Raw genomic sequence first — 26,831 nt, forward strand, 5'->3', positions numbered from 1 at the left:
GGGTGATTCCCACACTTGGTGGTACATTAGAATTACGTATCAAAAATGCGTAATCATGGGACCTACTAATTGAGAATCTCTGGGAATAGGTCCCAAGAATAAATATGAGTATTAAAAAAAGATCTATCCAAGTGTTTCTGAGATAATGGAGACTGTTTGGAAACCACTGCTTGAACGTACACATAAGTAAAGAATGGGGTTCTCCTTATGCTTGAGCTCTTTGATAATGTAGCAAAGATAATGTAGCAAAATAGGAATTCAGATTTTCTGATTGTTACTGTAACATATTTTTTAGTCTTTTGACTTACACCTGAGAATTAGATTTCGCTTGGTTTTCTCTTTCTCTTTATTAATTGATAATGTTACTTCTGAGACCCTTAAGTGATTTTTGGTAAAAAAAAAAAAATTATCTGTGAAGAACTCCTGGTCCTCTTCACATCTTCCATGGATCAATTTGAAAATCTTGACCTGCTGGCACCTACTTTGGGTGCACATTTACCTTGAGATGCTGGCTTCATACCCATTAGCCGTGTACTTCGTCAGTCTCTATCATTTGGTGTCTGTAAAGATTTTAGTAAAAAAGCCGTAGAGGCGAACAAGAAATGTCAGTCCATGGAGAGTCGAAATAGAAGCCTCCCTTCATCATGACACTCCATGGTTACAAGTGCTGGAGCTAGTCTTGACACACTGTCACTTGCAGGGCCTCGTAGCCAGGGATGTCACCCTCATCTCTTGTGGCACTGAAATTTCTCGGGGTATGACAAGTATTTCTGAAACCTCTTCTGTAATGATGCCCAGGCTGTCAGCTGAGCTATCTGGTGATAGAAACAACGGTCCCTCAAGTGTCCTTGTGCCCCCTTATCATTTCCTAATTATGTGCTTTTCAAGGACCTGCCCCTCTTTTCCTTGCGTCACTGTTGTCAGGGCACTGCTGCTTCAGTGAGGGGCTGGTTTTTGTGAGACAGGGAGCAGAACGATCCTCTGTGATCTCGCCTTGTGCCTTTGTGTGTACAGATATGTGTATTTTTCTTGCATGTCTGGTTCTGGCCTACTTTGGGGGTCAGTGATGGTACAGCAGAAAAATCACTGGAGTTGGAGTCAGAGTTCTGACCAGGAATCTTTGCTTTGCCACTCGTGCATCATGTGACCTTGGGCTATTTGGGTACTCCCTTGGAGTCGATTTCATCATTATAAAATGAGAATATGTTTTTGCCAGTGCAATAGGAAGGATCAAATGAGATAGCTGGTGGGTAACTAACTCTATATGAGTGTCACATATACTTATTATGGATATTCCAGTTCCCTATTGCTGTCTAACAAGTCACCTAAATCTTAGTGACAGAAAGCACCAGTCATTTTATTAGCTATCATAGTTTCTGTGGGTCAGGGGTTTGGGAAGACCTTAGCTGAGCGGTTCTGGTTTGGGGGCCCTCGTACAGTTGTCCTTCGTTTGTGGCTGGCTGGAGCTGGAACAGTGCAGGACTGGAGCAATGGGGGCGGGCCCAGCATCTCTTTCCCTTTGTAGACTCATGTGATCTCTCCGCATGGCTAGTTTGGCCTTCCTCTCAACCTGGCATCTCCGGGGCAGTCGGCTGCTTCTCAGACAGCGGAAGGTTTTATGTACCAGTAATCCTGTGTGAGCAAGGCAGAATGGAAGCGCTTTTTATGACTTGGCCTCAGAAGTCACCTAGAGTCACCTGTGCTTTTAGGGTAGTCTGTTAGTTGAAACAGTTACAATAGCCCACCCAGTACCAAGGGGGTAGAAACACACATCCCATTCCTCAATGGGAGGAATGTCAAAGAATTTGTGGATATACTTTAAAATGGCAGCAACTGATATTGTTACTATGGAAAGTCAGGTTGAATGGTACCCTGATGGTACCCACCTTTAAGGAAGTAGCTCTTTTTCCTTCTTCTCCACGCTTTGAACTTTATTTTTTAGTAGTAATTTAATAGTAATAAAAGTTAACAGTAACTCAACCTTAAAAGTATAGCAGACACTATGCTAAAACTTATATAAAACATCTAATTTCTTCCCTACAACATACTTGCTTCCTTTTGCAGATTAGAAAACTACTAAATGTCAAATAATTATTGCAAAGTCACACTGCCACGAAGAGGTAGACCTCACATTTAAATCTAAGCAGTTTGCTTCAGAACTTCCGCTTTAAAGCACTGTGCTAAACGCTCTGTGAACTATTGCTCCTGGGACCCACAGTCCCGTCAGCTGCAGAGCCCCAGTGCTTATCTGTACCTGGCAGGTACCTCATCTCACAAGGCTTCAGGGTGACCAGTCATGATTGGGGATCATCATTCACCTTGGGGGTCATAGCAACCCCATAAATATAATCATTTCTCAGTAGGTCTAAGCAAGGATGTGTCTGTTCTTTTAAAAGAAGTTGGGTTGTTTTCAGTTTCCTTCCAGATTGTGGCAGAATTCGTTAGCTCCGTAGGGGTTTACCATTTTGCTTGAAGCCTTATGTTTATAAAACTTGACACCTCTCACTTGCGTTTTCCGGGCCCCAACTAACCCCCAGCATTTTGAGCTATGTGATCTGTTTCCTTGTTTTTACTTCATCTTCCAGGATTTTACATAACTCAGCAGTAGAGGAGGGGTTTGCCTGCAATCTTCCCATACACCACGTTGCTATTGGAAGATACTGTTGCAGAATTTGGCCTCACATTTTGTTAACTTCATATGTCCTCTTTGGGGCTCCTTCAAGCATGCAGATCCACTAAAATATCTTCCCTAAATGTCAGGCTCGGAAATAGGGAATGTTGTAGATGGAAGGAGCCTGGTAAGATTTCTTATACGCAGTGAATTTTCAGGGAGCCCTGGCTCCCATTGTGGCATCTTAGGTGCCCTCTCCAAGGCTAAGTTATTTATTGCTTCATGACGAGAAGTATTGATTATCTCATGCAGCTTCTGAAAATCAGGAATCTGGGAGCAGCTTAGTTGGGGTTGTGGCTCTAGATCTCGTGTGAGGTTGTAGTTAGGATGTCTGTTGGGGCTGCAGTCATCTATAGGCTGGGTTGGGGTTGGAAGGTCTGATTCCAAGGAGTCCACTGGCAGGGCTGAGGGCCTCAGTTCCTTAGGACTGCTTGAGTGTTCTTATAACATAGCAGCTAGCTCTCCCCAGAGCAAGTGTCCAGCAGAACAAGGCCGAAACCAGTCACTTTTTTTTTTATTGGGGTGACAATCGTTAGTAAAATTACATAGATTTCAGGTGTACAATTCTGTATTACATCATCTATAAATCCCATTGTGTGTTCACCACCCAGAGTCAGTTCTCCTTCCATCACCATATATTTGATCCCCCTTACCCTCATCTCCCACCCCCTCCCCCCTTACCCTCTGGTAACCACTAAACTATTGTCTGTGTCTATGAGTTCTTGTTTCTCATTTGTTTGTCTTGTTGTTTTGTTGTTTTTGGTCCATATACCACATATCAGTGAAATCATATGGTTCTCTGCTTTTTCTGTCTGACTTATTTCGCTTAGCATTATAATCTCAAGATCCATCCATGTTGTCACAAATGTTCCTATATCATCTTTTCTTACCGCCGAATAGTATTCCATTGTGTATATATACCACAACTTCTTTATCCATTCATCTATCGAAGGACATTTTGGTTGTTTCCACGTCTTGGCCACCGTAAACAAAGCTGCAATGAACATTGGAGCACACGTGTCTTTATGTATAAATGTTTTCAGATTTTTTGGGTAGATACCCAGGAGAGGGATTGCTGGGTCATATGGTAATTCTATTCGTAATTTTTTGAGGACCCTCCACACTGCCTTCCATAGTGGCTACACCAATCTGCATTCCCACCAACAGTGTATGAGGGTTCCTTTTTCTCCACAGCCTCTCCAACACCTGTTACTATTTGTCTTGTTGATGATAGCCATTCTGACTAGGGTGAGGTGATATCTCATTGTGGTTTTTATTTGCATTTCTCTGATGATTAGTGATGTTGAGCATTTTTTCATATGTCTATTTGCCATTTGTATGTCCTCTTTGGAGAAATGTCTCTTCAGGTCCTCTGCCCATTTTTCAACTGGGTTGTTTGTTTTTTTGTTGTTGAGAGAAACCAGTCACTTGTATGACCTGCCCTTGGACTTCATGTGCCATGGCTTCTGCCAAGTTCATCAGCTCTGATGGTGTAGGAGAGTTTACAGGAGGGCATGACTCCCAGCTGGCAGGGATCTTTTGGGACAGTCTTGGTGGCTGGCTACCACACTGTGGTCGTAGAAGGGGCTCTGTGTCTGGCAGCCTCCTGTCGTTGCTTATTCCAGAACAGACCTGTGCTTATCCAGACCCCTTGATCTGCTTTACATATTGCACTGTCTCGTAAAATTTATTTTGGAAAATGTGCCAACAGCAACCACCAGCAAGATGCAGCCTTCTCGATTTAACGATGTTGAAACTAAAGCAGAGAAAAATAAAGGGTCTCCTAATTTTGTGTAGTTGCTACCGTGGCCCAGGTGATGGATTCTGGTGGCTTGTTTCCTTGTTCCTGTGTCTTCTGCTCTCTTGTATGTGAAGAGGAGAGAGGCAGCCACGTTTGACAGAGCAGAGGGGCTGAGCAGCTCTGAAAGCTCTCCTTGCAACAATGAGGGAAAGATTATGCCAATTCTGACGTGATGGGGAGTGGGAGTGAGGGTGGAACGGAGGAACCTTGTGCCTGACTTTTGGGAGTATTTAAGGCCTAACGCCTTGAGTGTAGAGCCTTACCATGTTATAAACTGTCTTACAATAATACTATTAGTAGTGATTACTGACACGTATTGACTACTTACAGGACGCCAGGCTCTATGCCCTTTACATGAATCTTCTCACTTAATCTAACAACCCTGTAAGTTGACATACTCATTACCCCTTTTTTATAAATGAAGAAACTGAGGTCCCAACAGCTGGTATTACCGTGGTTCCCCGAAAATAAAACCGGGTCTTATATTAAGGTTTGCTCCAAAAGGCACATTAGCGCTTATGTTCAGGGGATGTCATCCAGAAGAAAATCATGCTAGGCCTTATTTTCCGGTTCAGTCTTACTTTCAGGGAAACACAGTATATCTTCAAAGATGGGGAGGAATTTGATACATGGAGTGGTGCACCAGGGTTTCGTAAACTAGGGGCACGTTACAGAAATAAGAAAGCGTGCTGAGTCATCCGGCTTGATCCGTGAACACCATGGAAGGTGGGGGCAGGGCTGTTGACGGTAACGATACAGATCATATTTACTCTCATTTATTGTGTACGTATTAGGGGCCAGACACTGCACTTTCCATATGGTAGTTGGCTCAGGAAGTCATTTTAATCGTTCTAATTTTATACATAAGAACGTTTAGGCTTAGCAAGGCCGCATGGCTAAAAAGTGCAGACCCACGTTACAAATCTTACTTGTTCTTAATTGTGGTAAAGCAAAACCATGTGAAATTTACCCCCTTAGACGTTTTCAAGTGTACCGTCCACGTAGTGTTAAGTGTGCCATTCACGTTGTCGTGCAACAGAGCTCTAGAAATTTTGCATCTTGCAAAACTGCAGCTTTGTACCCATCAAACACTAAGTCTCCGTTGTCCCCTCCCCCAGTCTCTGGCAAACACCAGCGTTTCTGTTTCTATGAATTTACCTACTTTAGATACTTCATCTAAGTGCGACCCTACAGCCTTTGTTTTTTTGTGACTGGCTTACTTCACTTGGCATAATGTCCTCAAAGTTCATCCATGTTGTAGTGTGGGACGGGATTGTCTTCCTTTTTAAGGCTGAATAATATTCCACCGTATGTGCAGACCACAGTTTGTTTACCCATTCATCTGACAATGGACCCTGGGTTACTTCCACCTCTTGGCTCTTGTGAATAGTGCTGCTGTGAATATGAGTGTGCAGATATCTCTTTGAAATCCTGCTTTCAGTTCTTTTGTAGATATATATACACACACATATATATGTGTGTGTGTGTGTGTGTGTATATATATATATATATATATATATATATATATATATATATATATATCTCCAGAGGTGGGATTCCTGGATCATATGATAATTCCATTTTTGATTTTTCTAGGAAGCGCCATCCTCTTTTTTCCATAGCGGCTACACCTTTTTACCCTCCCAGGAACAGTGCACAAGGGTTCCAACTTCTCCACATCCTCGCCACAGGTTGTAAATCTCAATACATGTGGTACTGTGCTTCCTCCCCTGGAGAAGCCGACTGCCAACTAACGGATCCCAAAGGATTTTGAAAGCATTGCATCATCTGGCCCTTTCTCACTTCCACCACGACCTCCCTGTCCCATATCACCTCTTGCTTACTGTGCTTGTGAAGCAGTTTCTCGTGTAGACTGTGAAGGCGTGTCCACGGGGCCAGCACCTGAGGATACGGTGGAGTTCATTGGATGTGGCCATCCCAAGAAGGCAATGACCTCAAAGGGTGGATCGCTGCCACGAGGCAGTTCCTGCAGGTGTGACAGCTCATGGCTACCTGCCAACAGCACTCCGAGCAACTCAGGGCAACACGTACCTCGTCAGAGGGGCATTTGGGCCGACTGGCACAGTGTCCACCACTTTGGGTTATTGCAGTAGCTTCCTGACTGTTCTCTCTGCTTCCTTGCTTGCTCCCCTGCTCCCACCCCTGCCTCCCACCCCCTACACACTGAGTGTGTTCTCAACTGGCATCTGACTTTTAAAATAAAAGTCAGATCATGCTGTTGCTCTGCTCTGAGCCCGCCCATGGTTTCTGTCCTCACACAAAGGAAAAGGCAAGTTTGAACGAATGGTATCTCAGGGTTCTGTCCACTGCCTCGTGTGCTGCACCTGGATACCTAAAAGACCCGTTCCCTCATTGACTTCAGAGTTTTGCTGCAGTGTCACCTCTCAGTGATAGCTGCCCAGACAACCCCACTTTAAAAGCTTCGCCCTACACTCACCCACCCCCACACAGACCCTTTTCTGCCCCAGCTTAATTTTTCTTCCTAGACTTCTCATTATCCAGCATGCTATGTATTTTAATCAAATATACATCTGTTTGTTATCTGTGCCCTGCTACTAGCATGTCAGCTCCCATGGTAGGGGCAAGGATTTGATCTCTTTTGCTCACTGCTGTACCCCCAGCACCTACAACTGAGCTGGCACACAGTAGGCGCTCAGTTCACATTTGTAGAATGATTCAATGTGTGTTGACTTTTTGGGTCAGCCAGCCAGAGGCCCCGTACGTCAGAGTGCAACACATGGCAGCTGCCACGGGAAAATATCAGGCAGTATTGGGACAACCCGCCTGCCTCAAACATGGGTCTGTCCTACCAATTCAGCTTCTGTTGACCCACCCCAAATCGGTCTCACAGTCCATATGTTTTCTTTGAAACATTTGGGTTTCGGATTCCTCAGTTTATGATATCCTTCATAACACAAGCAAATCAGTCCCAATGCAGGCTGGAGATATTCAGGATGGGGAATGTCGATAAGTGATTCATCTCTTGTTCGTTTTTTGGACTTGACTCTGGAGGAGGCACTCGGGGCCCCCCTGGAGGTTTGGCCCATCCTGAGCTCACACTGGGCCCGATCACCCCTGCAGTCCTACCTGCCCCTTGCAGAGCCCCTGATGACTTTGGCTTCCGTTATAGTCAGGAGGTGTCTCCTGTTTCCTGCAGGGTTGAAATAACTGTCTTTTGGGTCTGTGATTCAGTATTTATAGCAAATAGATAGAATTCGATCGGTGGTTTCCCAGGAGAGTAGAGGTGCCCTAGAGGCTTGTATGGTGATTTTAAATGTCACATTAGCAATGCATTTTTAAAAATTTTTAATAGTTAAAGATGTGTTTTATTGAGACGGGATAGTGTGGGTTTAAAGGCAGGGCTGAATTCTACCCCTGGCCACCGACTGGCTGAGTCAGGCAAACTTGGCTGCTTTGTGTCTCACTTTCTTCATCTAGGATCTTAGAAAACCCTGGCTCTTAGGAAAACTCTGTATAGACATTCTGAATCCGTTCTTTTACAGAGGAGTCACTGACTATCAGAGAGGTTAAGTAACTTGCCCAAGGTCCCCCAGCCAGAGGCAGAGCTGGGGTCCTCATCCAGCTCTCCGGATTTCCAGGCCTTCGTTCATTGCACACCGTGGAAGCCTGCATCCCTAGTTCTCTTTCCTTTGCTTTTTCCTCCCCTGGAAGACTCGTAAATTCCAAGGCCTGGGAGAGTGATGGTAGCTGGAAGATATGTGCTACCTTTACTTGCTTTACACAAGTGAAGGAGGACGAGGTGCTCTCCATAGGAGAGGTATTGGAAATAGATTCTGTGAACACTCCTCCTCGTACCCTCTCCCCTTAATTGCAGCTAACATCTGTCGAGTTTTTACCTGAGACACTCCTTAAGTGCTTTAGACAGAGCTGTGGTTCTCAAAGTGTGGTCCCTGGTCCCACAATACCAGTATTACCTGGATGCAGGTAGTCCTGAGGCTCCCTCCCCAAACCCCTGAGTCAGGAGCTCTGGGGGAGGGACCCAGCACTCCTTTAACAAGCCCTCCAGGGATTCTGATGCCTGTCCCAGTTTGAGAACCACTTACTCCAGGTCCTCAACAACCCCTTGCGGGTAAAGAGCAGTATGTCCCCATCATACAGATGAGAAATGTTTGTGCATGCCGTAAACGTGAAGAAATGTCAGTTCATGAGGTGCCCCTTCCTGCGTGCATTTGTCTGGTCCTCACCCCAGCCCAACGGGGAGTCCATTTTTATTCCCATTTTACAGACGAGCCGCTGAGGCTCGACTACTCCAAGGTCACTCAGCAGCTTAGCTTTCAAGTTGCGGCTCCACCCCAGCTCCCTTTACTCTTGTGGGGTTTGTTCCACTAAATCATCCCTGCCTCTGTCCCCAGCTGTGCGCCTCTCCCAGCTGCCACAGGGCAGCATCTGTCCTCTGGGAGGCCCTGTCTCCCCCCCCCCCCTCCCCCACACACATAGAAGTCTGCAGCTGCAGTCCAGCATCCAGGCTGCGCCTGACTTCACAGCACATTGGATGCTAGTGTTCAAATCAGGTCTCCCCCTTACTCCCACTCCCAGAGTCTTCTGGTATGAGATGGTGTCCCGAAATTGTGCTCCCAGGCAGAATGCCCCGAAGGGAACACCAGGCCTCGGGGTGACTGCTAGGGGTGTTGCTGGGGCAGCAGGGCTGGGCGGAGTGTTTACTTCTGTCGGGGCCATACCTTGCCTGCCATCCCTCACTTTGGTCTGAATGTCTTTTGGGACAATGATCATTCTCTCTGCCCCCCGCATTCATGTATGGGACAACAGTCCCATGGGGATTTTTCCTGGCACATCAGAGACTTGCTTGTCATGCCTGAATCCTTCCTGCAAGTCCTAAAAGTAAAGGTCACTCACCCCAGCGGCATCGGGGAGGAACCCTAGGTCACAGCTGTGGCACTTTCTTCACTCTTCATGAGTAGCTTGAGATGCGCAGTATGAGATGTGCAGAGGCCCATATTCAGGACGAAAAGGAGCGAGCAGGAAATTGTACGGGCTTCCTTAGAAAGAGCCTTGTGGTCCGTGTGTCCTAGAACTTGGTCAAGCTCCTTAAACTGTATTAATACCATTTATACATTGTCAAGTTCGGCACATTGGTGCCCTCCTGCCTTGTTTCACTTTAGGGATGAGGGCTATATCTGTGAATGCTTCAAAGTCTTCTGGGCTCCCTTTCCAGCCATCAGGACAAATGCGATGCTGAGCAAGGGCCACAGCATTGGTCAGGTCCTAGCAGGAAACGGAAGGCATGCTCCAAAAAGGTGGAAAGGGTTTAATACAGGCCAAAAGCATGGGCAGCGTGAAGGGGAGCCAGCAAGGGATGGGAAGCTCCCAGGGAAACCCCTGGGCCTGAGGGCTGGGAGGTGAGGGGCCTTATGGAAGCCAGCAAGAACTGGAAGTGTAGGAGACAGTCCCTGACAGGAATGGGGGCAGGGGGTCCTGACCTCTCCTTCCTCCTGCCCTCAGGGTGCCCTGTGGGGCCTCCTGTTGACCAAACTCAACCAGAAAGCAGAAGTAATGGGAACCCAGAAATTCAGTCTATAAAGGTCAGCCTCGGCACAGAGCATGTTGTAGAAGGTAGAGAGGGAATCCAGAGGAACAAATAAGAACATCATCCCCCGTGCATCCAGGCTTTGTGGCCAGTAAGGCAAGTGTGACATCTATACAGCATAGGGAGGAAGGCTTGACGAGCAGGCCAGTGGTCACAGAGTCTGACGTTAAGACCCATCCTTCCCTTTGGTGGGAGGAGTGTCCAAGTCGCTGTGGCCATCTGTAAGCCACCACATTGAGAAACTTGAAAACCTGGTCTTCGTAGCTCCAGAATCGAAAGTTATCATGGTGAGACGATTTCTGTTCTTCAAGGACCGTTCATCCCTGTCCCCTACTCTCCCCATTCCTACCCCCAACCCCTGCCCCGCCTCCTGTCGTTCTCCTCCGTACCCACAAAATTGTGGACTGCCTGAAACTCTCCCAAAAGCATATTCACAACACTCCGATGTTCTGCTCTCCTGGGTAGCAGGCAGCACTCTACATGATGAATTTATTCATGGTGGCAGGTGTATTGGATGAAACGAAAGAGATTGGAAAATTATGTAAAATGTTTGAGAATGTGCACGCCTGTGCTTATGCTTAATGGGCCCATTTTTAAAAGTCCCTGAACCCTGACGCCAAGACAAAGTTTGATATCTCCAAGGCCTCGTGTTTAAATATTTGTGATTCCAAAGAGCCTGATTTAATGTGCTCTCCCCCCATTCCGGTCCCCTTCCTGGTTATGTCTCTCGCGTGCAGGCATTTTTTTCCTATTCATTTCCTGTTCCGGATGATTTAAATGGCGACAGTTCCATCCACATTACAGTCATTCATCCTGGATCTTTCGGAGGCATCAGTTTACAGGTGGAGAAAGGAACACATGCATAAATAAGACGGAGAGAACGTAACATTGGTTCTCCGTGGGATCTGAGGTTTTCCCAAGCCCCTTTCATCTTCCTACAAACAGGGTTTCTGACGGCAGCAATCGTGACCTTTCGGGCAGGATAGTTCTCGGTTGTGGGGCTGCCCTGTGCTCTGTAGGATGTGGACGAGCATCTCTGGCCTGTACCCACTGGATGCCAGTGCCCTGTACACCCCCAGAGGTGACAACCAAAAATGACTCCAGACTCTGTCAAAATGTTGTGGGGGACACAAAGGGCTGACTTACCCCCTGTCGAGAACCAGTGCCTCTAGCAAGGTGTTTTAAGATCCTGGGTATCAGAGCTTGTGGGTGAATTGGTCTGAAACGGGGGGTAGGAAACAGAGGAATATTTTAAAAACCCTTTTGCGTGTGTCTGATGTACCAGCAGGCTTCAGAATCTGTTCAGAATTTGAACCCAACCTCTCTAAGCCTGTGTTTCCTCAGTACTCCATGCCGTCCTTCAGGATGTGTGTTGTGACCTTTGTGTCACAACGAGTCACCTGACCCTGGAACTTTCCCCGAGTCACTCTGGGTTAAAGGATGGAGCCAGGGCTCATTCATTCATACCTGGGGCCCATGCTTTTGACTACTTAGAATTCAGGGGTGTCCAGACTTTTCTCAACGTTTTTCACCAAGGGCCATGTGTGGTAAAACACACAAACAGCTGGGCCACTCACTCGAGGTGAAGTACGTATTGCCTCACCTGGTTTATTTAAGTAAACTAAATATATTTTTGGAATTTGCTGCTGGCCAATAAAACATGGATTGTGGGCCGCAGTTTGGACACCCCTGACTTAAATGAACTGACCCGTCAGGTTGCCTTCAATTCTGCCAGGCTTCAGTTCTTTGAGTGTTATCCCAGCTGCGGCCCCTAGGTGTTTATTCGTCCCTTTGCCCTGTTACCAGGTTTACTCCATCCTGACACACATTGCCAGTTCATCCTTTCAGGGCATGTTGCTTTCTTCTCTCTTGTTACCAGATGTCACTGTCTCCTAGCTTGGGGGCAGGGGACTCACTATTTGCCTATTTGAGCCACCGCTGTATCTCTGGTCCCCAAAATGTAATTGAAAAGAGCCTTAATGGTTTCCAAATGATGATAGCTCCATAAACCAATTAAAAAGGCCTTAATAAAACTGTCTGGAGTTATTTTGCATAGCTGCAGCCTGTGCCCTTTGTTTCTAATGATCCCAACAAGAAATAAGGGCCTTTTTTCTTTTTCATGTGGTCGGATGCGCCAGGAAGCCCCTCTTCCATCTGTCTAACTGTTCACCCTGTTTTTGTTTGCTTCCCAGACAATCCACGTTGCTATTGTCTGTGCCGGATATAATGCCAGCCGGGATGTCGTCACGTTGGTCAAGTCTGTCCTGTTTCACAGGTAAGCGCGACTGTTGTACTCTGCTGGCTGGTACGTGTGACTGCCTGCTGGCGCGTTTCCGCGGGGAAAGGTGAAATAAGAGCACCATTTCTCGTCAGTAAAAAATTACATTTGGTGTCACCAAATGTAATTTTTGTTGAAATCTTGGGGAGATTATTTTTGTTAGTGATGTTTAGCAGCAACGCTTAAGTACTGTGTCACGATATTAAGAATTGCAGCTCTAAGACCCTGAAGACACCTTCAAGGACACCCCACGTTTGATGCCTCAGTTTCTTCATCGGCTTCCCTTATCTGACAGGCATCAGGCCTCTCTGCTCACACGTCCCTGTCGACAGGTTGGGTTATGGGCTGCATTGTGTCCCCCCTAAACTTTGTCTCTTGGCGTCCTAACCCCCAGTACCTCAGAATGTGACTGAATTTGGAGATAGGTTCTTTAAAGAGGCGATTAAGTTACATGAGGTCAATAGTGGGGTCCCTAATCCAGAGGACGGGTGTCCTTATAAGGAGCGATTAGGACAGAGACTCACACAGAGGGGAGACCATGAGAAGACATACGGAGAAGATAGCCTTCTCTAAGCCAGGAGAAGAAGCCTCAGAACAAACCAGTCCTGCCGACACTTGGATCCTGGGCTTCCAGCCTCCAGAACTGTGAGAAATTAGTTTCTATTGCTTCAGTCCCCCAGTCTGTGGTATTTTCTGTCTGGTCTGTGGTATTTTGTTAGGCAGCCCCAGCAAACTACAGCAAGGTGCTTACTCTATTCCAATGTAGCTGGCCTGCCGCTGGGTGGTTTTCACCGTTAGGAAGTCCTGCCGTATATGAAACGGAATTTTCCTAACGTGTAGGTGATATCGATGGGCCCTAGTGGATCCCCATGGAAACAGTCATACAAAGTATAGATTCCTCTTCCACCTGGAAGTGTTACCACCTGTCCCGCGTCGTTGTTTCTTCCTGTTTGATTCCTGCCGTTGGCTTCTACTTTTGGTGGACGTTTCGTCCATAGCCATCACTATTTTGATTGATATCTTGGCATAGTTAGGGGATATCCAGAATTGAATCTCCAGTGCCGGCCAGTGTCCTTAGCCCTGTTCTGGATAAAAAATGCGAGTTGACAATGATACAGGCTTACCTTTATCCAGTCTCGATACATAAGACTCTCTTGTGGCTCGAGAGATGAGCGTGGTTGTCCCAACACTGAGGGCTAAATGGACCATCTGTCTTCTTAGTGACTTTCTTACTAAGAGTTTGCATGAAGCTTATATCCAACGCTGTAGCTAACAGTATGGGAATGTATCAGATGACCAAGTCAGGATCCAGAAGGGTCTTAGCAGTAGGAACAGTCATGAGAAGCTCCAATTTCAACTGAACAGAGATCAGTGTACAGTTGTATACCCGAACCCAGTTCTTAGTGGCATCGACAGAGATGGGAGAAATGGTGGACACCCAAGACCTACCAACCCGGAAAGAAATGGGGATTCATCTCTGGTTGAGTCCCCCGACCAACCCATCTGCTAGCAGTGCCTCAAAGTTTTTTCTGGAGCATGTTTTTCAAGTCCACCCTTTCCTCTCCATCTCCACTGTGACCGGTGTGTCATAGTTTCTCACCTGCACTTTTCCTTCCCATCTCCCCAGATTTATCCTCTGGAATGCCAAAATTACATTTTGGACAGGCCACTCTGATTTCTTAAAACCTTTCATTGGCTTCTTGTTGAGGGGAGAGAATTGAGTCTCTTTCCCATCTGGGGTCCAGTGTCGTTTTCAGCAGTGTTTTCTCTCCCCTTACTTGCGGATGCTTCATGCTCCGGCAAAACTGACCTGCTTGTAGCCCCCCACTCTCCAAGGTGTACCCTGAATGCTGTTTATCGTCGTGCTGCTCTATCTGCCCTCTGTCTTCCTCTGCCCACTCCAATTGGGCAAAATCCTCTTATCCTTTAAGACTTTGCATAGGCAGCATTTCTAACAGGAAGCCCACCTGTTCCTGTCTGTCTGGGTTGGGGCTCCACTTCTACCAGCCTGTAATACCCTGTGACTCTTTCTATCATTAGATTTATTACAGTGTATTTTCTTTATATCTATGTTATGTTTTCTGAGGTAGAATGTGGGACTTCGGGGGACAGAAACCTTGCCTTATTTTTCTGTGGTCCCAGTTTCTTAGCAAAGTGCTTACTTAACATGCATTATGTACTATGCATTACGTATCTATGCATAGATGTCTACTTGTTTAACACATGACTCTGGGGGACTTCATTAATCAATAACCTAAAGATATACTTAATCAACTAGTTAACTAATATACCTGGCTCAGACCTAGTTCCATTTCACATTCACCCCACTATATTGCTGAATGACCTTCAGCAGGACATTTTAACTATTTAGACTTTAGTTAGTTCTTAGATCGTTAGCTTTTGCTGCAAACTAATTCACCCCACAACTTATGTCATTGAAAATAACATTTATTTATTAGCTTGGCTGTTTGTGCTGCGTCCTCCTGGGTGGTTCTTTTGCTGCGTCCCCTTGTGTGCCTGCAGTCAGCTAGTGGGTTAGCAAAACATCGGATTCACTGCCCCCTGGTGTGGGGAAAGGGATTGGGAGAAGGGAGCAACCAATAGTCACAATACTGTGAGGGATGGGCGCTCTTAGTTCCTCCTCAGGGCTCTGTCCAGTTGGCTTCTGATTTCATTTGCACATCAGTGAAGGAAGTGGCAATGCCACATAAAGAGTGGCCAAGTGGGGCTCTACCCCACGTCTTCTGACTTGAGGCAAGACACCCTTTTCACACCACCATACGTCCTGTGCAGTTTCTGAGACTCCCTGTGGTCCTGCAGCCTTCACCTAGCAATAGAAACCAGGCATTTCACAGGCTAAGCATTGAATTAGATGAGTGGGACCCTCTCCAATTGCCAAAAAAAAAAAAAAAAAAAAAAAAGCCCACTTTTTAGAGAAGAGTATTTGCGTGATTACGGATGATCAGTTACCCTATTTCTCCATTATGGAAAGTTTTATGGTCATAAAAACTTCTGGTGTCATTGTTGGGTGTAAATATTATTGCTGTTGGTTTAGCTACAAATCAATTAATTCCAATAGTTGTTGAAAATGTAAGAGTCCTGTTGAGTATAAACTTTTACTCCTACAGTGACGGTGCCCCACAAAGATGCTAAATTTAAAAATAGCAGCAGCTTTATCATCAGCCGACGATGGCTTGCCCCACTTGCATGGAGGCATGGGGATTTGGGAAGGAAGCACATGCTTCCTCCGTGTTATGAAAAGTCTGCACCCCACATCAGTGACTACTTGATCTTTTTGGACCAAATAACCACTTACGTTTCTCCCATCCATGAAACTCTCCAAATGAAAATGATTCTGTGAATTGATAGGCTGGTGATAATGAGTTTAGATGTCAAGATAACAGGACTGGTGAAGGATTTCAGCTCAGAAAGTCCAGCTATAAATGGCTTCATTGCTTCCAAAGCACATTATGGGGATAAGCTAACACATGATTATAAAATACTTTGACAAATGAAGTACCTTCCTAATGTTAATAGTAATATAATAGTGGTACAGGATGCTTCTTTTGGCTTTCACTATGAATTACAGTAATTAGATTTATTTTCAAGACAAGGTTTTCAGCAAATGTTCATTTAAGGCTTGCGTTGTTACATGAAATCAGTTTTACTTCTGCAGTATGCCAGTGACAGTGGGCACACTATATTCTGAAAGATCGTAGAAGAGTGATACGGACACTCATGCACTCTGATGCCCGCCCTGAAAATTGCTATGGCCTTTTGGAAAGAAATGTCATAATATTGTGCCCAAGGCCATGACCCTATATGATTACGTGATGGGCTCAGTCTTAAAAAGATAATCCTAACTACAGAACGGCTTTTGTGAAATATTACTGAAAATCATAAAAATTTAAATAACACTTAAAAACAATAAGACTAAATAAATGAAACATCTCGCACAGTAAACCATGTCTTTGGTTGGTTTTTAAAAAGTATGTAGACAAATGATATTTTTTGATACAAAATAAGTGACAACAATTCAGAAACATATGCATGATATCATTCCATTATATAAACACAAGCATGCATGCATTGCATGCATATAGCTACACATATAGTGAAAATACAGGGAGGTGAAAGACTAGCAGAAAATACGTTAAAAATGAAATTTTTGCCTGTTGTGGTTGAGGATGATCTTGTTGTTGTTTTCTCTTTGCATCTATTTTTGGTCATCGCATTATGCAGCCTGTATGGTGAAGGAAAAGGTGGTGAATGAGAAAAAATAAATACAAACTATATGTGAGCGAAGGCTTATCTGATAGAAGACAGCACAATATGTGTCTTTGTCACCTAGATGAAAAGATGTTTAAAGAAAATCTGGGGAATACCCGCAATTCCAATCCCAACTACAAATAAAGTGGGAAATAGATTTGTTCTTCCAGGAAACGGAGCTTTTAGTGAGCAGAGAAAGAAAATATTTATTTAGTAACTTAAGTGTTTACCTCCTGGGCAGGAAGGTGGGCCAGCTTGTAAAAATGTAATATTTGTTTTCTAGGATGATTTACTTACTCTCACACTCTCCAGCCCTGTTGGCAGGAAGAAGCTGGGTGATTTCCCTCACTTTGCATATCAAGTAGCTGGGTTGTTTTTATTTCTAACTTCACTTGTGACCCTGAAGACCATGGAGGATAAAACAGCATATTTGTGACTGGTATCTGCCTGTAATTGTCTTATTGCTTATTCAGGCTTAAACTTATTATAGAAGCAGTTTCCAGATTTTGAAAGGAGGAACTTAGGAGGTGAATTAAAGAATCTAGGATATGTATTAGGTTATGATCTGATCTTGCCACCTATGAGCTGGGTGAACCTAGCCAAGTCACTGTATTTTTTGGAGCTTTGACTTGTTCCCCAACCTGTCATAGAGCCCTGTTGAGAATATCAAAAGCCATGATCTATGTGAAACATGTATGCGTTTTATTTATTTAACAAATAGGAATGGAGTTCTCGCTCTGCATGGGGCTCTGTTCTGAGCGTTTTTCAGATATTGCCGCATTTCATGCTCCTGTGCCATCTTGAGGTGGGGGCTGTAATTATCCCCATTTTACAGATGATACCACTGAGGATCAAGAAGTTCAGTCAAGGCTGAAGGTCACATAGAGACGATGGGCAGGGCCGAGTTTGAACCCGGTCAACCTAGCTTCAGAGTCTGAGCTCTTAACCAGAAAAAAAGTTACCATTTTGAGTATTGTTATTCTTTTCTTTTTGATCATCATTTTGGGCGACGATGTTGACAGTGGTATCATTATGATTCTCCATAATTATCTTCATCCTTTCAGGTATGTATTTTTGGGGTGCTGAGTACAAAATAAACAGAGGTTTTCAAGGCCTGAATATTAGTATTCCAGTAAGACTTAAGAAGATAGCATGGAAAAAAAAAACAAACGGTAACTACAAGAGAGGATGAATGTGTTCATTAACTTGATTATGGTGACTGTTTCATAACTGTGCACATATAAAAACATCACCTGGAATGTTTATGATATATTTAATGTTCACATTAAATAAATACAATATTTGTCAATTATACCTCGTAAAGCTGAAAAAAAGAAAACATGGACAGGTAATATCTTTGAACAGGTGAGAGAGCTATTCTATTTAGACATGTACGTATGTGTGAAACCAAAGCGAACTAACTTGTATAGGTCAGATGCTAAGCATCACACAGGCCGTTGTATTTTACCTTCACGTCAACCTGGCACGGTAGATGCTATTATCCCAACAAATGGATGAGGTAACTGAGACTTGGAGAGGTTAAATAGCTTGTTCAAGGTCACAGGGATCCAGTCATGGCTCTGCAAACCCTAGAATCCGTGCTGCTTTTTACTACACCGGGAGTTTTTTTTTTATTTTTCTGGAAAGTTGCTCTGTTCTTCTCCCGTGGAGAGCTCCTCTGACATGAGGCTGACTTGCGCTTGAATCTTCCCACATTCCCAAGGCCTGCTGTCCTCCCTCTAACCAAGGCCTGCTGTCCTCCCTCTAACCAAGGCCTGCTGTCCTCCCTCTAACCAAGGCCTGCTGTCCTCCCTCTAACCAAGGCCTGCTGTCCTCCCTCTAACCAAGGCCTGCTGTCCTCCCTCTAACCAAGGCCTGCTGTCCTCCCTCTAACCAAGGCCTGCTGTCCTCCCTCTAACCAAGGCCTGCTGTCCTCCCTCTAACCAAGGCCTGCTGTCCTCCCTCTAACCAAGGCCTGCTGTCCTCCCTCTAACCAAGGCCTGCTGTCCTCCCTCTAACCAAGGCCTGCTGTCCTCCCTCTAACCAAGGCCTGCTGTCCTCCCTCTAACCAAGGCCTGCTGTCCTCCCTCTAACCAAGGCCTGCTGTCCTCCCTCTAACCAAGGCCTGCTGTCCTCCCTGTAACCAAGAACTCACACTGGAAAACCCTCATTCTGGCGGCCGTGTGTTTCTGTAATGAGTTCTATCCAATGATTCACTGAGTGTTCAAGTTGCTGTCACAGCCTCTTTCTTTTTCAAAAATTGCAATTCCATTCCAAACTTAATAATGAAGGATTATTTCAGCTCAGATGTCCCTGTATATTTTAATAAAAACAGACCCTGCATTGCCTTGGAGGGGCTGTGGTACGTTCCAGGCACAATAAGGAAGGGAAAGCAAGGAGAACGCCGACGTTTAATCATCTTTGGCTCTGTGCATTACCATATTTATTGCATCCCAACCTGAAACAGGGGAGCAGTGAAGGCAGCCAGAGGCAGCAGGAACATTGCTCATTACGAGCAAAGTCTGCAGGCTCTGCTGAAGAGAAGGCCTGCACTTGCTTCCTTCCGTGTCGTAAAAGCGTGGTCTTGTCTGCCTGTAGAACAGGCCTGATGCCTGCGGCAGTGTCTGTGTGTTCGAACCCAGGCAGGCTTTGTGGGACCTGTTGTATATTAGGAGGTGGACCCAAGCTAGTCAGTCCAGGCAGAAGAACCGTGTTCTCATGGGTATAAAGCGGTGCTCCCAAAATCCGTCGATAACTGACGACAGGTGTAAAAGACTCATTTAGGTGTCGTACAGGTGTAAAGTTAAATACTGTTGAACCGTATATGGAGTAAATGCATCCCTTTCTGGTTCTTGTGACTGAGTTCTTACATCTTTAGTGGATGAAACTCACTTTGGCGTCCTTCATATCTGTCAAACTCTCGCTAATCTCCCTCTGAACAGGATGGGGAATCACAACCTTTGGCTGGTTTTGGAATTTGTAGGGCCCGTCATTAAAACAATGTCTTACCTTTTTTCGTTTGGAATCAAATGCGGAATAAGACTCAGAAGACACATGTGGAGAATGCAGTGTCACTGTTGTTGCTATTCGTCCTGATTCTGGGTATTCTTTCAATGTAGGCACAACCAGACTCTATTTTTGTCCCTATGAATTGGGCTTACCTTCTGGTAAGAGGCCAACCTGGACAATTGCCGGCCTTCGTCACATGGACAAACCGTTTACTGTGACACAGCTCCCTAAGAAAGACGCCCGGAGACCACTGCGCAGACCAGGGCCAGTTCCCTCTCCCAGAGTCATAGGTCAGATTGTCACTCCCTGCCTCAGGCAGATGAGGAAGTGTTGGGATGTAATTCGCAAACTATAACATTTACTCTTTAGAAGTGTACAGTTGGTTGGTTTTTAGTATCTTCAGAGTTGTGCAGCCACCATTATCTAATATTAGACCGTTTCATCTTCTCAAACAAATTCCCCGGTTCCTCCTTCCTCCACCCCCTGGCAACCACTGATCTACTCTCTGTCTCCATGGATTTGCTTATTCTGGGCATGTCATAGAAATGGAGTTATAGACTGTTTCGTCTTTGATGACTGGTTTTCACGTAGCATAATATTTTCGAGGTTCCTCCGTATCGTAGCATCTGTCAATACGTAATTCCTTTTCATTGCCCAGTAATATTCCAATGTGTGGGCATACCGCATTGTGTTCATCCATTCATCAGTTGATGGTGGCCATTTGGATTGTTTCTACTTCTTGTCTCTTTTGAATAATGCCACTATGAAGGTTTTTGGACAAGATCTTGTGTGTACATATGTGTTCAGATAATCTTTGTGTGTAACTAGGAGTGGAATTACTCAACAGTCGTAACTCTATGCTGACTTTTTTTGAGGAAATGCCAAACTATGTTCCAAAGCATCGATTGTCATTTTACAATTCCACAAGGAACAAGTGGGGATTCCAGTACCTCCACCTACTCACCAACACTTGTTATTGTCTCTTTTACTTTAGTCATTTCAGGGGGTGTGACGTCCTGTTTCATGGTTTTCACTGGCATTTTCTAGTGAGTAATGCTGTTGGCATCTTTTCCTGTGCGTATTGGCCATTTGTAATTTGTATTTATCTTCGTTAAGAAGTGACTATTCAAATTTTTGCTCAGTTTCTCATCCGCTTTCTTGTCTTTGCAGTGTTTGAGTTGTAAAAGACCTTTATAGGTTATGGTTAAAGCATGTTATTAGATACATGCTTTGCAGCTATTTCCTTCCATTCTGGGGTTATCTTTCTCAGTTTCTTGACGGTGTCCTTTGACGCACAAGTGCTTTTAATTTTGATGAAGACCAGTTTATCTATTTTGTTGTTGTTATTTGTGCTTTCAATGTCATATCTAAGAAACTATTGCCTAACCCAATACTAAAAGATTCACTCATATATTTTCTTCTAAGTGTCTTTATACCTAACCTCCAAGTAATTGTGTCAAACTGTGAGGGCATTTGAATCTCTTTGGTAATTATTCATTTGTCCATTTATTCATTCTTTCCATAAACAATTATTGGATGGTTATATCTACCAGGAACTATTAAAATCTGAGGATAAGATTATTGACAAAATGCAGCTCCTGGTGCCAAGATTATCTAGCGGGGAATAGAGATGTAAATAGTCATCAGATTATTGCAGAAATCTAAGTTTTGAGCCCTGAATTCAGTGGGGGGCGCTAAGGAGGGCATCTGACCCAGTGGGATGACTTCCTCAGAGCCATCATATCTAAATTGAGAACAGAAGGCTAGAAGCAGTTAGCGAGGCAGCAGTGTATAGGTGGTCCAGGAGATAATAGCACGAACACAAGCCCCCTGGAGGACACGGCTACTCCCTGGAAGTGACTCAGGCACTTTCTAAGCACTGGGGTTGGAGAGAGTGAACAGGGAATAGGTACTTTGTGAAACTAGAGCAACCCCACCCTAGACAGCTCACATTCTAGTGGAGAGTAGGAGACAGACCTGCAGATGAGTATGGAGATACTAAAGAGTCATGGGAAGAAGCCACATGGGGTAGTGGGGCTGGGAGTGATGGGGGAGGGAGCGAGGCACTGGGGGTGGAGTGGCCATGGAGGGCGTCCCTGAGGAGGTGGCACTTGAGTTTATTTCTGAAGCAGGAACAGGAGCTGGTCATATGCAGGCCTGGGAAGGAGAATGGCTGGAGTGCAGGGTTCAAGGAGAGGACAGGAAGACCTGAGCCTGGAGAGGGGGGCAGGCTGAGAACATCTAGAGTCCATGCAGGAGGCTGGAGCTGATACACTGTGAGGTGAGCAGAGGGCTGTATAGGGAGCACGGGGATTACAGGATGGAAGGTAGGAGGGATCATGCCCAGAGACAGGGGGAGAGGGGGTGAATATTTACATGCGCTATCACAGAGGATCGGATGGGGCAAGAACAGCCGGCATTTATCAGTCCTCCCTGCCTGCAAGTCACTGTTCTAAATGCTTCACATATTGTAATCCCACAGTCACTAGGAGGCAGGAGCCATTATGATGAACCCATTGTATAGACACAGAAGCGGAGGCAGGCTGATTGAGAAGCCTGTTCAAGGTCACATCGTTAGTTTGTGATAGAACCAAGGTAAGAAGAAGCCAGATGGTTTGGCTTCAGAGACCTGGCTTCTAACCATTAGGCTAAACTGTCTCTAAAGCGGGGATTGATGGAGGGGTGTGGGACATGGCTAGGGAAGGAGCCCACATGATGCTCCCGTTTCTGGCTTGTGAGGTGGGGTGAATGGTGCACCTCTGGCCCTGGCAGAGAATTCCAGAAGACAGCCAGGTGTGAGGGGACAAAAGAGGACAAAATGTGCCCCCACTCGATATGCCAGGTGTTGTTTCAGGAGTTCGGATACACCAGTGAAATGACAGACACAAGACTCTGTGCCCATGGAGCTTACGTTCTTAAGAAGAAATGGGTGCTAAACACTCCCTAAATAATTGGTGACCTGGTGTGTTAGGAGGGCGTGTTGGGGCTGTCTTGATTCTCAGGAGTCTACAGGGTATGAAGGTGGGACCATCTGGTTGGCAGTTGGCTTTACAAGTGCAAACGCAAGGGAAACATTCTGGTTTCCATGGAGACTCTCAGAAAAGTGATCTGGGCAGTGTTTGCAGATGCTTTCCCCATGGTCACTAAGAGACGCCGTGGACAGGACCCCCCTTCTCATGATGGTACCAAAGGTGAAGCATTAGCAGGGCCCCTCCAGGCATTCCAGCTCCGAGAATGAGCTCCGAGCCACTGCTGCTTCTCGCATTAGATTGCTGAGTCGGCATCAGCAAACTGCCAGGGCCTCCGTGGTCACCTGGGCTGGGAGCCCTGTGTGTCCTCTGCTGATGCATTTTCACAGTCTTCTAATGAGGGAAGCTTCTGAGGTACACTGACACCTTTGACTGTGCAAACACGTAGTTTTGCCCTAAAGATGAGCTAAGTGTCCTTCTCGATTTACCTTCCCATCTAGAGAGATACTTGAAATAGACCAGAGGAAGATCGTGGGCGGGGAAAGCCTCGCTGGAATGCTTTCAGAGTCCTCCTCTAAGAGTCCCTTTCTCTTTCCCCACGCGGGTGCATCTTCTGCTCTGTAACCTCATTAATCTCCTGAATTACACCTTTGATGTACTGACTGCCAGGTCTCCCAACCCTTGTCTGGCTCTTTCTCTTAGAGAATGAAATTCACAGTTCTTAGGCAGTAAGTGACACATACTCTGACCCCCACCTGCCATTGAGACTGCCTCTCTCTTTCCCTTTTTACCCTCCCTATTCCCGGCATGCTGTAGGTATCCGTCTGAGTGTCATCGTATCAGCCATCGGAATAAGATTATTGTTCTTTCACAGACATACTCTGTTCCTTTCCATATTCTCTTATATCCTGCAGAATGCCCTTCTCCATCCTCCATCTTTCCCCATCCAAAGGTTCAGTTTAATTGGCACATAGTCCATGCGAACTTCCTAGATTCTCTACTAGTGAGAAGTCTCTTCTGCCCTCACCTTCCTGTAGCTTTTGTGCTCCTTCTTGCAGAGGCATCCTGTACGGTAGTACAGGTTGTTCACTTTGTTATCTGTGTCAGTGTATTCAGATGGCTCCTTGGGACGGGTGCCATTCTCGCACTTCGCAGTTGTGTGTGGCAGCCCAATGTCATGGCATACCCATGTTCTAACATGTATGTAGTTAGTTGTAGTGTCTCTTTGTCTCTGCCAGATTGACAGCTGCCTGAAGGAAGGACTCTGAGCTCGTTTATTGCATAGACCCCTGCTGTGCCTTATGTGTGTTTTCTGCCTGATAGCTCTTTGTTGGATGTTTGATCGTTCAACTCATTTTTTTTCTTTTTGTCTGTGGATGGTGGAACTAATTGAAATATTTTATTTGAAAAATGATGCAAAAGCCTAGAGAAAATGACAGTTTCATAAGTTAATGTTGATAATAGTTGTCTTAATCCGTTGGGGCGGGTATAACAAAATATCACAGACTAAGTGGCTTCTAAACAACAGGAATTTATTTCTCACAGTTCTGAAGTCCAAGGTCATGGCAGCAGCACGGTCAGGTTCTGGGGGGGCCTGCTTCCTGGTTACAGACTGCTGACTTTTCCCTGTGTCCTCACACGATGGAAGGAGGCAGGGAGCTCTCTGGAGCTTTGGTATAAGGGCACTGATCCCTCAGAAAGACTCTGCTCTCATGACCTAATCACCTCCCAGAGGCCCCACGTCCTGATACCATCACCTTAGGGGTTAGCATTCAATATAGGGATTTGGGGCAGGGGGGACCACAAACATTTAGAGTACATCAACAGTTAACACGTATTGAAATCTTACCACACACCAGGTACTTTAATAAGTATTTATATATATATATATATCACTTAATCCTCACAATTACCCAATGTAATATTTCTTACTTACCATTATAGTTCCTGTTTGGAAGATCAAGAAACTGAGGCCCAGAGAGATGAAGTAACTTGCTTAGGGTCACTCAGTTAGGAGGTGATGCCACCAGGGTTCCACCTCAGGCATTCTGGAGCAGAGCCCCAACTCTGAACCGTTGACGTGGAGGGTGCCATCAGCTGTTTTTACCTTCTTATGGTGACGTTAACGGTGACATAGAAGGAGGGACTCTGGCTTTCTTTTCCTATTGCCCCAGTGTTTACTGAACACCCATTATGTGCCAGCCCCTCTGTTGGGCATTGGGGATGGAGATGAGAAGACGGTTCCAGTCCTCGGGTGTCTCACAGTGGAGCCAAGGAGCCAGGTTTTTGAATGTGTATCAGCGCCTCACTGTAAATGGTAGACTTGCTTTTCACATGAGGTGCCGAGTTAGGAAGAACGGGACAAGGATGGGCTCCAAGAAGGTTCTTCAGAGGAGATGACTTACAAAGGGGATTTTGAAGGATGAACAGGAACGCACAGGACCAACAAGAAGGGGGAGAATACCCCACGGAGAAGGAACAGCACGAGGAAACACACAGATGTGTGGAAAGCATGATGTGTTAAGAGCAGAGAAAAGCAGCTTGATCTGTTTGGTATTGTCACCCCATGTATAAAGTTTTATTCCTCTATTGTGGATAAAAGTGCAAGTTGACAATGATACAGGCTTTCCTTTATCCATTCTTGATACATAAGACTTTCTTGTGGCTCAGGAGAGGAGAGTGGGTGTCCCAACAATGAGGGCTAAAATGGACCATCTGTCTTAGTGATTTTGACCAGCTGCTTCTGACTTAGCCTTCAGGTAAGTCACTGGCCAATAAACAAGCACATCATCACCTCCTCGGGCCACCGAGCGTCACTCAGGCATGCTCTTCCCCTTGGGTCTATAGATGGTTTAGTGGAGGAATTTGCAGTGTCCACGCAGTGGTCCCATGGAGAAATTCTGCAGTGCTAATTGCTTCTTCAATGCATGTATTTAATGTATTATCCTTGTTTGCCTGTTATGTGTGTAGCAAGTTGGCCTTGGATAATAACTTTCTTCAGGTCCAGGCTCATCCATCCGGCTCCACTTGGCTTTGCCACGCCCACCTTAAACTTGGTACACCCAATGCCCAAGTCACCTTCCTCCAATGTGTCTTTCTTCTTATATCACCTGTTACGAAGACATTACAACCAACCCAGGACTCTCTGTCACCTTCTGCTTTTTCCTGTCCAGTTTCCGCTTATATCTAAGAGCTGTTCTCCTGAAATCCCCCCAGATTTAGCTTCCTTGTTGCTGTTCCCTGGAGTGCCTTCACCGACCCTCATTTCACCCCCACACGGTTTAATCTCTTAAATGATTTGTCCTCCTATAGTCCCCTTATCTTCTCCTACCCATCACGTATCTATCCCTTCAGTTCATTTATTCACCTCCTATTGCATTCCAGACCCTGAGCTAGATCATGGAGGCTTCCCGCTTGAACATTACTGGGATGATCCTGGACTTCCCTGAGCGCACAGTCAGGTGGGGATGTAGACACGTACACAGGTGACTGCTACCTAAGGATGGATACATGGTGCTGAGATGCCTGTCGGTTAGGAAGGGCTCTGACCTACCCGTGGGTAGTCAGAGAAGGATTCTGGGATCGAGCGATGGCAGACCTCAGAACGGAAGACTGGGTAAGAGGTAACAGATGCTGAATGGGGAAGGTGAAGGATGGAACAGGAGGAGCAGAGGCAAGCCCGTGACCTCAGTGAGAATGGGGATGGGGTATCTTTAGTCACCACCATGTTCCCGGCATCGGGCTCATTGCCTGGCCGATTGTATGTGCTAAGTATAATATTGATGGAAGGAGCAAGTGCAGGAGGGTCTACTGCAGAGAAAACCGAACATGCAAAGACCCAGGTAGTGAGAGGCCATGGAGGCATGGGAAACTGAGGGACGGTCTATATGTCCTGAACTTAGTACAGGGCACAGGAGGCTGTGAGCTGAGACACAGGTCACGTTGCTCCCCCATGCCTGGCCGATGAAGCCCAGATGGTTAATTGGGCGTCATTGCACTGCTTCCTATGGATTCTCATTTCTCTTCTCTACTCCAACCATGGAGTCTCTGCTAACCACTTCCTCTCCCCACCACAGTCCTAGCACACGCTGTGCTCTGGCCATAGGCTCTTGTCATTCTCCTCAGATGGTGTCCTCTCTCCCATGACCTCCTGTCAAAGTCCTTCAGGGCACGGCTTCCCCCAACTCTTACACATCCTTCTGACCCAGTCAGAATTAGCCCTTCTTCTTCCTTACTCCCACAGAACT

General features: G+C 45.7%; 1 protein-coding gene across 3 annotated transcripts in view; it reads left to right on the plus strand.

The window, feature by feature from the left end:
- The window catches only part of LARGE1 (LARGE xylosyl- and glucuronyltransferase 1), a 494,394-nt gene that overhangs the window by 221,228 nt on the left and 246,335 nt on the right, over positions 1–26,831 (plus strand). For all 3 annotated transcript variants that reach the window (XM_033117375.1, XM_033117374.1, XM_033117376.1), the window contains one exon: positions 12,252–12,334. In XM_033117375.1, the coding sequence (XP_032973266.1) occupies positions 12,252–12,334 (83 nt within the window). The remainder of the gene's footprint in view (positions 1–12,251; positions 12,335–26,831) is intronic.

The sequence above is a fragment of the Rhinolophus ferrumequinum genome, chromosome 10 (genome assembly GCF_004115265.2).
Source record: "Rhinolophus ferrumequinum isolate MPI-CBG mRhiFer1 chromosome 10, mRhiFer1_v1.p, whole genome shotgun sequence".
NCBI classification, from domain to species: domain Eukaryota; kingdom Metazoa; phylum Chordata; class Mammalia; order Chiroptera; family Rhinolophidae; genus Rhinolophus; species Rhinolophus ferrumequinum.